The sequence below is a fragment of the Malaclemys terrapin genome, chromosome 1 (assembly GCF_027887155.1).
Source record: "Malaclemys terrapin pileata isolate rMalTer1 chromosome 1, rMalTer1.hap1, whole genome shotgun sequence".
Lineage (NCBI taxonomy): Eukaryota > Metazoa > Chordata > Testudines > Emydidae > Malaclemys > Malaclemys terrapin.
The window spans coordinates 345,723,581-345,739,881 of record NC_071505.1 but is presented as its reverse complement, the minus strand read 5'-3'; the positions used below and the strand labels follow the sequence as shown (position 1 = coordinate 345,739,881).

Genomic DNA, 16,301 nt, shown 5'->3' with positions numbered 1-16,301 from the left:
ATTTGATCATATCCTGCCAGCCCCCCTTTTTGAATAGCAGAAAGGAATGGCCTAAGGGCCCATTGGTAGAGATGCATCATTTGTGTCTGGACTGATTTCAAGGCAGGAACAGATCTTTGAGGGTCACCATTTTGTGGTAGGTTTAGCATTTTGAAGTCAGTAAAAGAATGCCGTGATTGTTTGCTTTTGCATTGCAACTTGATGTTCCTGTTCAAAATGTTCTGTGTAAATTAATTGTTTTGTGTGTGAATGAGGAATGGGTGTGTTAAAAAATAAGGGTGAAAGACATCGCTGAACCAGATGGTCTAGGAAGGAACTGGAGACAGACGCAAGGGCACCAGGAGGCTGCAACATGCCCCTATTGAAATGTCAGAGGAGGGCAGATTGATGATTCTAAAAAGGAGACAGGTACTCATCAACGGGGACGGGATAGCTGTGATCAAAACCAGCCTAGGATAACTCCCTAAGGAACTTAATAAAAGAACAAGATAAAGAATGAGGACAATTTAAGGAAACAAGCACTCGTCAAACAATTGATTATAGCATGATGGTGCAAAACTCATTGGTCCCAATAAAGGAAAATCACTATATAAACAGGGTGCCTTGCTATGAAACTTTGGGTTCATCCTGCCAAGACTTCCCCGGAGCATCGTGTTGCGACTGACTGAACCCGGCTCCTTCCCACCCGTGATCAACCTAGCTGGCCACTAGATGGATCCAGACTCTGGACTGGTAACTATAACATCGACTGGCGGGACAGTGTGTGTGTGGTGTGATTGAATGCATAGGCTAATTGTATCTTCAATAAACGTGACGTATTGCCTTTTCCCCTGAAAAAGATCCCATGTGCTTCTTATAAGCGTATCATTTTTGGTGGAGAATTGCGAAAGGGGTAAGACATGCACTGTAATTGTTGAAAATACTGCTAAATATTGCTAAAAGGTATACCATACATAGAAAGGTTTCAGAGTGGTAGCTGTGTTAGTCTGTATCAGCAAAAAGTACGAGGGGTACTTGTGGCACCTTAGAGACTAACAAATTTAGTCCTAGACAAATTGGAGGATTGGGCCAAAAAAAATCTGATGAGGTTCAACAAGGACAAGTGCAGAGTCCTGCACTTAGGACGGAAGAATCCCATTCACTGTTACAGACTAGGGACCGAGTGGCTAGGCAGCAGTTCTGCAGAAAAGGACCTAGGAGTTACAGTGGACGAGAAGCTGGATATGAGTCGACAGTGTGCCCTTGTTGCCAAGAAGGCTAACGGCATTTTAGACTGTATAAGTAGGAGCATTGTCAGCAGATCGAGGGACGTGATCATTCCCCTCTATTTGGCATTGGTGAGGCCTCATCTGGAGTACTGTGTACAGTTTTGGGCCCCACACTACAAGAAGGATGTGGAAAAATTGGAAAGAGTCCAGCGAAGGGCAACAAAAATCATTAGGGGGCTGGAGCACATGACTTATGAGGAGAGGCTGAGGGAACTGGGATTGTTTAGTCTCCAGAAGAGAAGAATGAGGGGGGATTTGATAGCTCCTTTCAACTACCTGAAAGGGGGTTCCAAAGAGGATGGATCTAGACTGTTCTCAGTGGTACCAAATGACAGAACAAGAAGTAATGGTCTCAAGTTGCATTGTAGGAGATTTAGGTTGGACATTAGGAAAAACTTTTTCACTAGGAGGGTGGTGAAGCACTGGAATGGGTTACCTAGGGAGGTGGTGGAATCTCCTTCCTTAAAGGTTTTTAAGGTCAGGCTTGACAAAGCTGTGGCTGGGATGATTTAGTGGGATTGGTCCTGCTTTGAACAGGGGGTTGGACTAGATAACCTCCTGAGGTCCCTTCCAACCTTGTTCTATGATTCGAGCATTAGCCCATGAAAGCTTATGCTCAAATAAATGTGTTCGGTCTCTTAGATGCCACAAGTACTCCTCGTTCTTTTTGCTCATACGTATAAAGTGATCAATCATTCAGGCGTGCACACCCCCGGTTGCAGAAGTGCCAGGCAATAGGGGAAGGATTAGAGTCCTCGCTCCGACCCATCAATCGGGGAAAACTATACAGATAAGATATATAAACTGTCTAGGTATATACAGCCCCAGTCGTAGAGGTGCCAGGCCATAAGGGGGAGAATTAGAGTCCTCGGTTCTACCTGTCTGTCGGGAAAAAACTGCATAGGGGAATATACCCTCGGTCGTAGCAGGATCGAGCGCAAAAGGAAGGGGCTTAGCATTTCCCCCTCCTGCTCTGTCAGGCAGAGTTTTTAGTGGGTATAGACTTTTGTGTTTTGTAAGTCCCAGCACGAGCATGGGCACAAAAAAGTAAAGGTAAAAGAAATTCATAAAGAAATATGTTTAGGCGAAAGGAGTCCCCTAAAAACAAAGTTCAAAAAGAGCAGAAAAAATTGCCATTCATACAGGAAATTACTCCTTTTAAGACAATTTTGCAAAAGTTTGGGCGCAGCCCATGGACTGCACAAGCATTACCCGATGTCCATACTAGAGTGGATTTGGAAGATAGATTGGCAAAATAGCTGTTGGTCTACAGGCCATCGGCCCCGATAAAGAGAGACTCGGCTGCATTCTGGTTATTGTGGGAAGCACGCAATGAGGCATTCCTTCGCTTGGCTAGCTGCCAGGAGGAGAACGCCACACTGCATGAGAAACTCCGTGTATCTGAACAAAAAACGAATAAATAAAAAATACTGGCCACTGGGGTCCAAAGGCAGTTAGACATTCTCAAAAAATACCCTAAAAGAAGTGAAAATAAAAGAAAGGGAATTATCTAAACGAAAACAAAAAACAAGCGTAACGAGATCAGTGTTAGCCACAGTTTGCAGACCGGGAATGGAGGTGCAGGGTAGTTTAAGTCACTCAGGAAGCGGGTGGCAGAGCTGGTAACTCGTGAATCCCAGTCCACGGCTTTACCATCACCAGACCCTTCTTCCTTCCCATCTCATCGCAACACCCGGCCCACGTTCTTCCCCGAAAGCATCATTCCGGAGGGGTCAGTTGAACGCAACCTACGCTGCCAACCCTTCCTTACTAACAGGAACGTTTTATAAAAAGGAGCTGAATGGCAAAGCGTCCAGTACCAGCAGATTCAAATGAAGGACGGCAAATTTACTCTCAGACATCACTGTCAGGGCAAGGTCAGGCCAAAACACGGGCCTGGTATAAAACTAGCCATTATAAATGCAGCTACAGTACAGATGCAAAGCTGTTGCTGATGCTACCCCATGCTCTGACTGCAATGGTTTGTACCATTACCGGGTGGAAGAAGGGGTGCCCCGTACCTTGAATGAGAGGTCCCCGTTCTCCTCGGAGAGCTGGTTGATTTTTCGGTCCATCTGGCCTTTTTCAGTCTTCAGGTCCTGGCATTGCTTTAGAGCCTCGTGCAGACGCAGGATCAAGCTGTGGGAGAGGAGGTGGCGTTACACCGTCTGCCTAGCAGAAGAGCGACTTGAGAGAGGAGCTGGGAAGCTGCTCTCAGACAGCGTCACTTAATCCTCCTGAGGACGCTGATGGGGAAACGAGGCACATCCCGTATTCTCTTGGCACCTCGATGTCACAATAAAAGGTCAGAGCCTGGTTTAGGACTCAGAGTTCCTGTCTCCCAGCCCCACAGCCAGACTATGCCCGGCCACCAAGTCTCGAATGGAGATCGACCTTTGCTTTGCCCTATGTTCAGACCTCCATGGAACGTTTCATGTCTACTCTGAAGGGGAAGCTTAGAGGCTGCTGCAGGATTCCACCTGGTAGACACCCCGGCAGGGATCACCCTTTCCAGGCTGAAGCAAGACAGATTTCTCCGTTACTTCCTCAGCCTAAATGTGCCATTGCAGAGTGAGCAGCTTCTGCCAGGACTTCAGAGACGAGGCAGCATGCCATGGAGTCTGGGAACACAGTCACTAGCCTTGTCTCCCTCTCTCTGGTCACCCTGGAGGGATGGTGCATGCCCCGCAAAGGGAGAAGGTGCTGTTCATGGAACCGCGCATCACTCCCTAGAGCTACAACTGGGGTAAGTCAACACCAATTTACGCCCGCTGAGGAGCTGCTGCGCAATCTCTGAGGACCAGTTTTCTGGCAGGACAGGAAGACAACGGTAGTCTTGGAGTTTGGTGAGTACCCAGGTCCTCCCCACAGAGCCAGCGCGAGTCTGATTACAGCACATGTATGCGTGAGTGCTCACGAGCAGTCCAAGGAACAGAGACACTAAAACTACACAGTGGCAGAGATCCACCTCCTCCCTGGTATCGGGGAGATTACAACAGAGCCCACAGACTCCAACAATATGGACTATTTTATCTATCTACGGTACTTCTATGGGCCTGCATTATCATAGACTATCAGGGTTGGAAGGGACCTCAGGAGGTCATCTAGTCCAACCCCCTGCTCCAAGCAGGACCAACCCCCATAGCAGAGGATGCAGAGTAGGGTGTCAGGCGACATTTTCTAATCACACTTGGCCCATGCATTAGCTAAATGATGGGTCACACCGATCTGAGGGACCCACAAGCCCTGGGCACCAGCCTAGCAGGAGCCCTAGTAGAAAGACGCTGCTTCGGAGGAGTTACCTTTCGTTCTTTTCCTGCAGCTCTTCCAGCGGCTTTGGCTCCAGCTGATCAGCAGTCTGTCTCTCATTGAGAAGAGTCAGGCGGTCGATCCGTTGCTGCATCATGGTGATTTGAGTCTCTGGGGAGGAGGAAGAGAAGCCGCTGTTACTAGCCGGCTGGAAGCCTAAAGGACAAGCTGGACCTTAGTCCACTTCCTGATGGGTGAGCATCCACACCACAAACCCCGTCCCAGCCAGCACGGATCATACTAGGGGTGCCCCGAGCATGGCCTGCAGCTGCTGCTTGACTCCCAGACCCAGGAGGAGTCCGATTACTCGCATGGCTGTGCTGGAGCGAGTTTTTGTTGCTGGTAACGTAGCAGGGGGAACCACCATCATGCAGAGCCACGTAGCCAACAGAGAAACCGCCAAGATATTGAGCTCATTGCAAATACAGACCGTGCAGCGTCGCCTATTTGCTCCGGTCAGAACTTGGACGGGGGGAACCCGCATGTGACCATTGGATCCCTTGGGATCAGGGTTTTTACAGGGATCCCCTGGGTCAGATATATGCATAACAGTTCTCCAACGGGTGGCATGTGAGGTCTCTGTGGATGATATTTAAGGAGTTATGTATCTACACTGAAAAGTATGTTCTTAAAATCCTGGAGTTAAGGTAGGCCACCAGGAGGTGATAAACCTCAGACAGGTTTTTTTCAGCTAGGAGGCAACAGTTGCTTATCTCTGTCTCTGGCTATGTGCATATTGTATGTCTTACAATGGAGGCCTGTTTGCATACTAAGCCGAATACTGGTCTAACGATTGCAAATCCTACAAGGAAAAAACCCAATCAGCGGGTGTCGGGCTGTTTGTGACTAAAGACAAAAGGATCGTTAGGGTATATCGGGGGATGCAAGGAGACACAGGACCCTCTACCTAGGAGGCAAACTGTTCGTGTGTTTGCTTCATGAAAGGGGAATCACAACCAGCCAGGCTGTACAACACTGCAAGGATTTGGGGATGAGCGATATTTTATTAACTATAAAGATATCCAGTTAATTAAGTCTACGCTCTAGACTGCATGTTATGATTTATTTTATACGTAATCATTTGTTTCCAGTACTTACTTGCTACTGGCTTGAATCTCCGTGCTTTGTTAAAACAAGTTTATATTCCAACACTGGAGAGCAGAGATGCTCAAGACTTTGCAAGCCTTCAGCCTCCAACCAGACTGACCCACTGCACCAACACCGTGGGCTTGGCGGTACTTGCAGCAGGAAGGGGGTGCACCAATATACACTGTCAGCCAGAAACACACACCCCCTCCCCCCCCCGATCACGCCGAGAGCTACTGACCCTTCTCTGTGAGGAGTTTGCGGTTCTCTGTCAGTTCCAGTTCCAGCTCATCCCGGTTTTCCCTCTCGTCTGCCAGCTGCTTCTTCAGCCGTCTCAGTTGGAACTGCGGGGTCTGCATGATGTCGCCCATGGGGGAGGCGGGCGAGACAGGAAGGAAGCTGTAAAGAAAGCACCAGCCATACAACACCTGATACCACAGGCCAGAGAAGGTGGAGCAGTCACCTCACACTTACTCCTTAGCAGAATCTCAGACCTGTTATGGTAACAATGTCTATCGCAGTGACCACTCAGTATTGTACACCAGTGTGAAAAGGAGGACCCTTACTTCAACCCCACGCACTGAACGGGGCTCAGGCGTGTGTGCGTGTGTGTAAATACCTTCACTCCAGGACCAAGTCCCTTCAATCTCCCTTTACACTGCAGTCAGTCACCAGAGTGTGAGGAACTCTGATCTCTGCTGCTCTCCCAGCCTTTCACAAGATGCTGCCGACTGGCCTTTGCCATGGGGACAGACTGATCAGAATCTCAGAACTTGCTGCTTCAGGGGGATGCGCTTGGTTTCCTGGCGATCAGCGACAGGACACTGGGCTAAACGGACCAGTGGTTTGAGCTGATCTGGCAATGCCTGTGCTCCTGTACTGAACAGGAGAGGTTTGCAATAGGAAAGGCCCAACTCAGGAAGGAGTTTTTATCTGCTGAGCAGACACGCTGCCCTCGGGCCCCAGGACGCCGTTAAAGCTGGGCTGCCCCCCTGAAAGCCAGGATCCCCAGGAAGGCTGAGGACGTACTTGTTCATGCTGGATGAGGAGGCGATCTTCTGCAGCTCCAGGAAGCGCACCTCTCGCTTTTGCTGGCGGGAGAACACGGGAGACTGCTCCTCGGAGCTGGTGCTGGAGATGCTGGAGGATGAAAGCGGCACTGGGGAGAGCAAACGCGAGACCCTGAGTTACCTGCTGTAGTGCCAGAGGGGACGGCTTCGAAGCATAAAGCCTCATGTTTGAAATATCTACATTTCTAGGAACCACAGGTCAGCCCAGCCCTTCATCCTTCCAAACAGGTTACTGTAGGGTATCCAGATAAGGCCTTAAAACCCTCCTCCCCACGCGGTCTTGTCGCTCTACATGGGAACCCAAGAGTAAGGCCTTAAAACCCTCCTCCCCACGCGGTCTTGTCGCTCTACATGGGAACCCAAGAGTAAGGGGTTTACCCTGCCTGCTTTGGTGGCTGAGGCAAAACATCCCCTTCCCCCACTGCTGTGCTGCGGGCATCCCGTCTAGCTACCTCCCCAGAGGTGGCTGCCTTTTAGACGCACTGTAGGTTGTGCTGTTTGCAAAACGGTTGGGATCCACCAGAACGTGAGATGCCTGTGCAGAACAGCCTATTCTTTTCAGAGCCGGCCAGAGACCAAGCGCTTAGCTGTGTCAAGGATTTCTATATTGCCTGTTATTGTGGCAGCCAAGAACTCTGGTTTTGAGAATACAGACGGCGCCACTTCTCTGAAGATTTGGTAGCTGTGGCCTGCGCTGTTGCAGCACAAGGAGAGAGACTCTCCCCGAGAAGACAGGCCCCGTAGAAGCATTATACATCAGTGCAAGATCCCGGGGAAAGGAGCGGTCACTAGAACAGAGCGCATACATGGAGTCGTGCCCGTGCGTGGCAGACCCTGCCATCTGAGGGCTCCGTCTTGCATCACGGGCTTGCATCAGAACCATTTGGGGAAGTCTGCACTGCATCTACTTCTCTCTTGAACTGCAGCAGCTGGTTAGTTTCAGCCCTTCAGTTTTCATGCTGCTAGAAAACGTTTCCCTTACTGACTAGAAGCAACAGCATTAACATGGGGGGGGTTACAGAAGTGGAGGACGGTGCCAAACGCTTGGGGCATTCAGGAACAGTTCTCACTGCTCTCATCATCCAGGCCAATCACTTTCTATTAACCTTCAGACCTAGTGAGGCTCTGGAGATATGCCAGCATGGTGTTGACATTACGTCCAACGACTACTGCCCCCTACCCAGGGCCTGGCTGCTCATTTAGCTTTGGTGCCAGCAGTGCATGCTATTTTGGGTTAGGTGACTCCATCCAAGCCAGCCTGAACGATTCATTGCTTTTAACCCTTCGTACACAAAGCACTCACCTTTCTTCTGCAGGAAGAGCTCCAGGTTCTCATTCAGGCTCTCTTCGTTGTCAAGCACGAACTTGAGGACCGTCGCCAGCTCAGCCTGAGACACAGACCCATCAGTGTTAGCAGATATGCGGTGGCTGCAGCCCCTGTCCTCAAAAGGAGCAGCTGTTGCTTAGCGACGGTGCAAGCACTGGGAAGGCAGTTCAGTAGTTATGCCAGCTCCCCATACCCCAATCTGTCGTGCCGGGAAGGGGAAGTATTGGGGAGCTGACACTGTGACCCAGAAGTTAAAGCCTGGCCAAATCTGAGGGGGGTCTTTCTCCATGCATTGAAACACAGAATCCATATCCAAGTCTATCCACCAACAACAGGGGTTTGTGGATCCACTGGAAGGGGAGAAGGAGAAAGATGCCTCCTTGGAGACCATCCATCTCTACACCTTAGTGAAACAGGTCATTATTAGCCCCATTTTCCAGATGATGGAACCAAGGTGAAGTGACTCACCCAAGGGCACACTGCAACTCAATGGCAGAGATGGGACTAGCACCCCAAGCCTTAGCCACAAGGCCAGCCCATTGCTTGGGCAGTGGCTGTAGGGAGAACCCAACCGGGAACCGGATTGCAGCAGAGGAAGGGGGACGTCATGCAAAAGCCTATAGCAGGAGTCCGCATGCAGCTGGCGAGGGCTACCTGGATTTTGTATTCAAATTCGTTCCAGTCCCTGGAGCTTTTGGTGCTCATGGAGGCGTGGTACAGGAGCAGCATGGTCACCTGGAAACAGACACTGCAGCGTCACAAAGGCGAAACACGCCTCACAATCACACATCCAAATGCAGAGTCACTCCACTATCCCAGCAGTGCTGCCTTGCTGCCTTTACCAGGCTGCCGGGAGAGATGTGTCTGGAGACACCGGAGATATTCACCCCTTCGCTCAGGGGCATCTGGCAGGATCCCCTGCCCAGAGTTCTCAATCCCGCTAAGATTCGGACCCCAAGCGCTCTGGAACAAGGGGCGGGTTGAGATGCCCTTCACAGAGTGGATCTGGGAGGGGAAGGAAGTGCTAAGCTGTTCCTCTCCAACCAGGAACTCCCCAGTGCACTGGAACCTCCACCTTGCACTCTGTACCCCTTGGAGTGCATACGTTCTTCAGGGGGCTACGGGGTCCCTGTTAGGACCAAGTTTAGATAGGATGGCTGTGACACTGAAGATCCCATAAGACTTGCCATCCCCGGATAGGCCTGTCTTTACTGAGTGCTGGTCCAGGTGCGAAGACAGGTACCTTGGCCAGCTCCAGTTCCTCTCCCTCCAAGAGTTTCGGTATGGACACGGGGCTTTCCATAGTTGACTTGTGCTTGCAGTGCTCTGCAACGAGAATCCAGAGAGTTCTAGGCACACATGCTTGTGCTGACCCTTGGGGGATGGACTAGTCTGGACCTCGGGTCTCCTCCCTCATCTTCCGTGTCCAACGCCATTGTGGGCCAACCTCCCACCCCAGCCCCTACTCACCCACCATTAGAGTGAGGGGCCACGTAAACAAGACACCACTGATCTGAAACCCTGGGAGAAGGGAATCTCTGCCTTCACTCCATAGGCACTATGAAACATGACAGCAGGCCCACTGACAGAGTCAGGCCTCATATCTAGAGCAACGGTAACCCAGCCATCCCCTGCCAAAAACTCCTCTGCTTCACCCTTTAGTGTGCTTCCTGCAACCCACTCCTCCAATTAAACTCCCCCGCACCACCTTTGGGATCCCTCTGTTCCCTTTAGTCTTCTACCACCGGCTCCCTGCAAACCATCAACTCTCAGCTCAGTCCCCACGTCCCCTGGGGCTATTCAGTTCAGCAGCTAGCCGGCACAGGGTTTCCAGCTGGGTTTGGCTGAGGCACAAGGCGTCACTGACACGTCCCAAAGGTCCAGCCCCTCAGAGGGTCAGGTGGCATTAGAACACCAAACATTAACACCTTGTGTTTGGCACTGGCCATTGGAGCCCACCATCACCCTCGCCTCTGGAAGCCTGCCCGGCAGGATGCCTCTAGGATGTGCGTTTGCAGGTGCCCACGAGAAGTACTCCCGCTTGATGCCATGGATTCAGGGTAGCACTACTTACATCCAAGGGTACATTGATGACCCTGAGCCTGACCTATTCTACCTAGAAGAACCTGGAATTAGGCCACAACCACAGGGGTGGAACATGCAGGGGAGGTGGTGAGCTCAGACACAGCTGCGAGATTCTTACTCTGTAGAAAGCTCCGGATGAACTCGATCCTCTCCGGCAAGGGCTGCTGCAGAACAGACCGTCCCTCCGCAGAGCCATGGCTGAAAGAGTGCACACGGGTTACTCTGATACTCAAGTGAGGCAGATGCTGCTTATACAGGGGGTGTTGCTTTAATACAGACAGGCTGGCTGCTATGCAGTAGACCACAGGCCTCGCCGGTTTCCTGTGTCAGCTCGAGTAACAAGCCCAGCCAAGATCGTGGAGTCCACCCACATCAAGCAGGTTACAGACCTGACAAGACTGGCTGGAGCCCCTGACCACCTCCATGAAACACAATCGCTTCTTGATCGCCACCCCAGATTCCAACTAGGTCCAACTGGTAAACACAGACCCGCCCCTCCCTGTTTGGGCAGGAGCTTGACATTCACGTGGTTTTGTTTATTTCCTTATTTGTGAACCAGCCGGACAGCACAGCTCTGGAAATTAATGTTACTGCGGTGGACTAGCCAGCAGAGGGAGCTCTCAAATATGTATTTCTCCACTAAATGAATGACGCAGTGGATTTAAAGAGTGCACCCCACCCCTACAGCTCTTTCTAACCTGGTGGGAAGCAGCTCGCCGATTAGAACCGTTTACACACAGCTCCACAATAGGATCTAGTGTGGAAAGTGCCTCTTGCTACCTGGAAAGCTTTGGAAGCGTCTCTATTTGTGGTACACAGCTCTGCTGGAATGGCTCCGAGCTGGTCACGTGGGTCTGACCGTTCTGGTGCTTTAAAGGAGGTTTGTGTTAAGAACCCAAACATGAACAGATTACGGGCCAAATTTGGACACAGAAATGCACCTGCAAACACCAGTAGGAGGCAGTGGAGATGCACTCTATCTAAGACTGAATGCAGGCTTGGTGTAAAAGTATCAGAGGGGTAGCCAGGTTAGTCTATAAGGTGCCACAGGACTCTCTCTTACTTTTTACAGTCTTAAATAGTTGCATTTAAAAATTGCACCAAATTTTTAAGAAGGGGAATTGGGAGTTAACTGCCAAGGCCCAGTTCAAGATGCCACGTTTCCCCTACAAGAGTCGATTGCATTAGCTCATGCGCGAATTGCTCACACGTCTGCAACCCTTGCTAGCGTCAGGCTTGTCTGACATCCTCGGCCCTTGCAGGGGAAACCGGAGGTCCTTGAACTCAGCGGCTTGGCCGGTAGCGAAACAGAATGTTGGATGCTGATTTTGCATTTGGAATTTTGTAATCTGCATGTGGCGCGTCAGCACTCCGGGATTTTCGAACCAGTCTCCTCATACTTCAGAGAGTTCCCCGGCAAATCGCCCCCCTTTATGATCCTGTACTACCGCCAGGCCCAATCAGTACATACAGCCCATGCTCCTTGCGCTGCTCCTTTGTTGATCTGAGTTAGAGATGAAGGAGATTAACCAGGGCTGACTAAATATATCCCTTGCAGGCAGCTCCTTCCTCCACACCCCCAACACAATCAGAGCCCAGCTCGAGAGCGGGCTCTCCTTATGCAGTACGAGAGATAATTATAGATCACAGGCTTCCACAAAGACTCCTGAAGGAAGGATTTGAAATGCAGTGCCATGTCTGAATGTGAATGAGTCTCACTGCACCCTCTCCTACCAGGGACTCCTTTTCTAGTTCAATAATCACATAGAACTAAATCCTGGCGCATGCTCAGTTCTACTATTTCAGCTTCCATTATGTTTGACACGATCACTCCAACTCGCAGCCAATAAACACTGCTCCCAAAAGAGCTACTCCTACAAACCCATTCCCCAGAGTAACACCACTTCCTCCCCCACAGGTCTCTGCACCCCTCACTTATGGAAATGAATACAGAGCCCTTTGCGATTGTGTGTGTGTGTGGGGGGAAATTCCTCAATCCTGCAGATACACAGAAGCAAACCTGGCATTCCCAGGGGGCAGCAAGGCAGGCACTGGGAGGAGGAGCCTGGCACTGTGCTGGAGAACTGCCTCACCACTGCCAGGGCTTCCCCAAGTTACTCCCTTCCAAGTAGCATTGACAGGGGAGCTCCCAGCCTTGGAACGGGTAAGTAAGGAGCGTCTATGGGACGCGGCACCTATTTATTGCACAGAGCTGTCCTGTGCGATTCCAGCATCACCAGTGTCAATTTCAGCAAGGAGGAGGAGTTTAGCAGCTTTGACACCTGAAAGGTCTGAGGCCTTTTTCTGCAGCCACATTAGGACATCAGCAACTATCAGCTAAAAAGTAGAAAGTCACATCCTCACATTCCATCAAAACGATGTAATACTGGGCTGTTAAGAAGGCACTCCTGTCCTAATAATACCCACCATCGCCAGACAAAGAACCAGATCTTCAACTGTCTGGCAAGGAATCACTTATCAACAGTTGTGGTTGTGAAATGTGTACTTTATTGTTTTGCCTTTACGGTCCCTATTTCTCGCTTGTTTGTCTGGTTCTTTGATTGTTTGTCTGTTGCATAGCTAATTTTGCAAGATTTAAATCAACTAATGTGGTGGGGTATGACTGGGTAAAGAATTGTTTCGCAGTATCTTACGATTGGACAGAGAATGATGTTGTAGTACTTTGGTTAAGGTAGAGCGAAGTAGGACTCAAGTTTCACTATATAAACTGGGGTCCAAAAGGAAGTTCTTTGGGAACCAACTGCAGGACACAGCCCAAGATCAGAGCTGCCAGACCTCAGCACCTTGCCAACCACATCATGCAGAAGCTGGAGGAGCCCCAGACAACCTGATCCTAACTGGCCACCAGGAAAAGTTTAGCTGCCTTATTGGGAGTGGCGAGCACTGTATGCTTAGTGTGTGTATTCGGTTTTGGGAACTGCTAAGAATATTACTGGATAAAGCTCTTTCACTAGCAAAAGGCCCTGCAAACCTGTAGAAGTTTAGGTCCTGACCCCTAGGAACTGGGTAAAGGGTTGGGGTGCCAAACTTCGCAGGCTTATGCCTGGAGCGCCCGGAAGGGTAAACGAAGAGTGTGCCCTTGTGGGGGAAACACTCCCATTAGCCCTTCAGAGCCAACAGCTACGGGAGGGTGAGCTGGACTCGATTGTGGATGGTGCATCATTAGAGGAGTTACCAGAGTTCCAACTGCAGGACCAAATTCTGTCCCTGGTTACACCTGCGCGGCCCTGACGAAGGCAACTGAGCTGCATAGGTGTCACTGTAGGCAGGATTTGGCCAGCAGAACCTTAACTGCGGAGCAGTGTCTGAGAAAGAAAGGACCCTGCTTCTTTCCCGGGGAGCCTGCAGGGCTGCCAGTTAGAAAAGCCACCTTTGACTCTGTTTGTTGGGTCGGTGGAGCTGTGTTGGTCACAGGATATTAGAGAGACAAGGTGGAGATGGGGGTAATTATCTTGTATGAGACCAACTTCTATCGGTGAGAGAGATAAGCTTATACAGAGCTCTTCTTCAGGTCTGGGAAAGACACTCAGTGTCACGGCTAAATACAAGGGGGAACGGATTGTTAAGCATAAAGAGTTAACATGCCTTGCAAGAGATCGTTCCAGGTGAAGTGGGCAGCTAACTCCCTCTGCAGTCTAGGGCAAAGGGGGGGTTAGTGGATTATGGGTTGTTGTAATGAGCCATAAATCCAGTGCCTTTATGGAGTCCATCATGTTTAGTGTCTAGCAAAGGTTGGAATTTAAGCTCCCAGGCTCGTCTGCTGAAGGTGTTGTGCAGGTTTCCCTTGAGGGAGGGCTAAGAAGTCAAACATGGAGTGATCATTTTGTGAAAAGCGTACACCAAGAGGATTGATGCTGAAGTACCGGAGGCACAGTCAGTACTGTGCGCCTCCCCCCCGTGTCATGCTGCTTCCCAGGACAGAACTGCAGTTTCACAGGGTTCGTAAGCACGGCGACAGACTCCATTTTAGAAGGGACTGGATTTGTAATAACCTAAGGAACCAAGGTGCAGGGGATTCAAACTCTCCCGCTGTGAGGGAGGTACTTCAGTGCTGGGGCAGCCGGAATTGCAACCAGAAAAAACGACTGTGAATGAAAAGCAAACAGGCAGCAGAACGGGGGACTTGAGAGCACAGTGCACCAAGGAACCAGGGTAACAGCCACACCTTTCCCATCAGACCTCCAGGGGACTCTCCCTAATGCTCCCCAGCTGAGAGGCCGGCTCGGGACCCACTGGCCTTTCCCATGGCAGATAGGCTCAGTGCTCAGATATTACGGTGATGGGTAGCAGCCTAAAACCCTCTAATTCTTGGCTGGAGACCAGCAAGGCAGTTCGAAGGGAAACTCTGTAGTTGCTTCCACTCACACTTTGTCGATGATCTTGAGGAAGACACTGCAGTCCCGGAGCTGTGACAGATCACTCAGGGGATTGTCGACCTTCAGGCTGTTCACCTGGGGACAGGACAGGGCAGTCAAAAACTAGGAACCCGCTACCAAGCACGTCGCCCAGCTCTGCCAGTGACTGACTGGGTGACCTTGGCCTTGAAAGCTTAGATTCTAGGGCAGGAGCTGGTCCAATTCAAGCCCTGAAGCTGGATGTCCAATACGACTCCTGCGCTCTGTGACGAGACAGTCACACAGCCAAAGACAAGACACTAACATGGGCCTCATTCATAATGCGTTTCCCCAGAGATGCTCAGAGGCAGCATAAAGTTTGCTAAGGACATTCTGCCTCATTTACAACTAGACTGACCGGACAGAGTCGGGTCAGTTGCACAGTAAGAAACCCCAGAGCAAGTCCCTGCTGGCCTCCCGCTGTGCTTTAGCCACGTGGCCCCTGCACTGGTTTTAGGGCAAGTTTCCAAGGCGGGACTCACTGGGCCCAGTGTTTCCAGTTACAGTAACTCCTCACTGAACGTCGTCCCAGTTAACCGTGTCACGTTGCTGATCAATTAGGGAACATGCTCGTTTAAAGCTGCGCAATGCTTCCTTATAACATTGTTTGGCAGCAGCCTGCTTTGTCCACTGCTTGCAGGAAGAGCAGCCCATTGGAGTGAGCTGGTGGGGGCTTGGAACCAGGGTTGGCCGGCAGCCCCCCATCAGCTCCCTTCAGTTCCCTGTACGGCAGTCGCCCAGCAGGCTATCAATTGCCGGCAGTTCAGCTGTCCCTCCCCCCACTGCTGTGTGCTGCTCCTGCATTCTGCCTTGGAGCTGCTCCCAGGAGCCTGTCAGGGTGTTCCCCTGCCCCCCCGCTCCTTTAACCCATCTCCACAGAGTGCGGGGGGGGGGAGAGGGGGAGGGGACACAACACAACACGTCTCAGTTCGGAGGGAACCTGCTGGCAGCAGCTGCTGTCTCAACTTGCTGATCTACTTAAAAAGGCAATGTACGTAGAGTGCGGTCAGTGTACTTAAAGTGGCAATGTAGGTCTCTCTGTCACTCACACACATGGTGTGCGTCTCTGTCTCTCTCCACTATGCTGTCTCCCCCTCCCTCCATTCGTGCTGCCTTGTAGAGTGTGAAGCTACATTAACAACAACGTGTTAACACTTGAGGGCTCAGCCGAGTGCTAGTTCATCATTTAGCAGTAAGGCATTCCCTGGGAAATATCCCACCTTCTGACTCCACCACCTCAACCAAGCTTCACAATCATCATTGCTGTGGACAGTATTAAATTGTTTGTTTAAAACTTATAGAGTGTGCGCACACACACACACACACGTCCAGCAAAAAAAATTTCCCTGAAACCTAACACACACACCCCATTTACATTAATTCTTATGGGGAAGCTGAATTCGCTTCACATCATTTCGTTTAAAAGTCGCATTTTTCAGGAACAGAACTACAACTACAACGTTAAGCGAGGAGTTACTGTACTCATTCACAGGAATTGTGAGCAAACACCCTCCTCCCACTGCCCGGTCAAATCTGTAGAACTCAGAGCCTTACAGAGAGCAGCCCAGAAGGTTACAACACAAGGCACAAAGGCTCCAGACCCACCAGTGCCCATCCAACTGCATTCACTCGAATGGTTGATCCCTGTTCAGTACTGCAGAGGAGGTTCCCCACTCTACCCACATCCCCAGGGAGAAGTGGATGCTCAAAGAAGCAGGAGCAATTAAGAAGGCCTTGCACC

At 50.6% G+C, this 16,301-nt stretch overlaps 1 protein-coding gene across 4 annotated transcripts in view; it reads right to left on the bottom strand.

The window, feature by feature from the left end:
• The window catches only part of NUMA1 (nuclear mitotic apparatus protein 1), a 74,325-nt gene that overhangs the window by 20,436 nt on the left and 37,588 nt on the right, over positions 1-16,301 (bottom strand). For all 4 annotated transcript variants that reach the window (XM_054015935.1, XM_054015934.1, XM_054015937.1 and 1 more), the window contains 9 exons: positions 14,532-14,617; positions 10,264-10,343; positions 9,304-9,386; positions 8,715-8,795; positions 8,037-8,121; positions 6,693-6,822; positions 5,905-6,062; positions 4,571-4,688; positions 3,290-3,407 (listed from right to left, as the gene is read on the bottom strand). In XM_054015935.1, the coding sequence (XP_053871910.1) occupies positions 3,290-3,407; positions 4,571-4,688; positions 5,905-6,062; positions 6,693-6,822; positions 8,037-8,121; positions 8,715-8,795; positions 9,304-9,386; positions 10,264-10,343; positions 14,532-14,617 (939 nt within the window). The remainder of the gene's footprint in view (positions 1-3,289; positions 3,408-4,570; positions 4,689-5,904; positions 6,063-6,692; positions 6,823-8,036; positions 8,122-8,714; positions 8,796-9,303; positions 9,387-10,263; positions 10,344-14,531; positions 14,618-16,301) is intronic.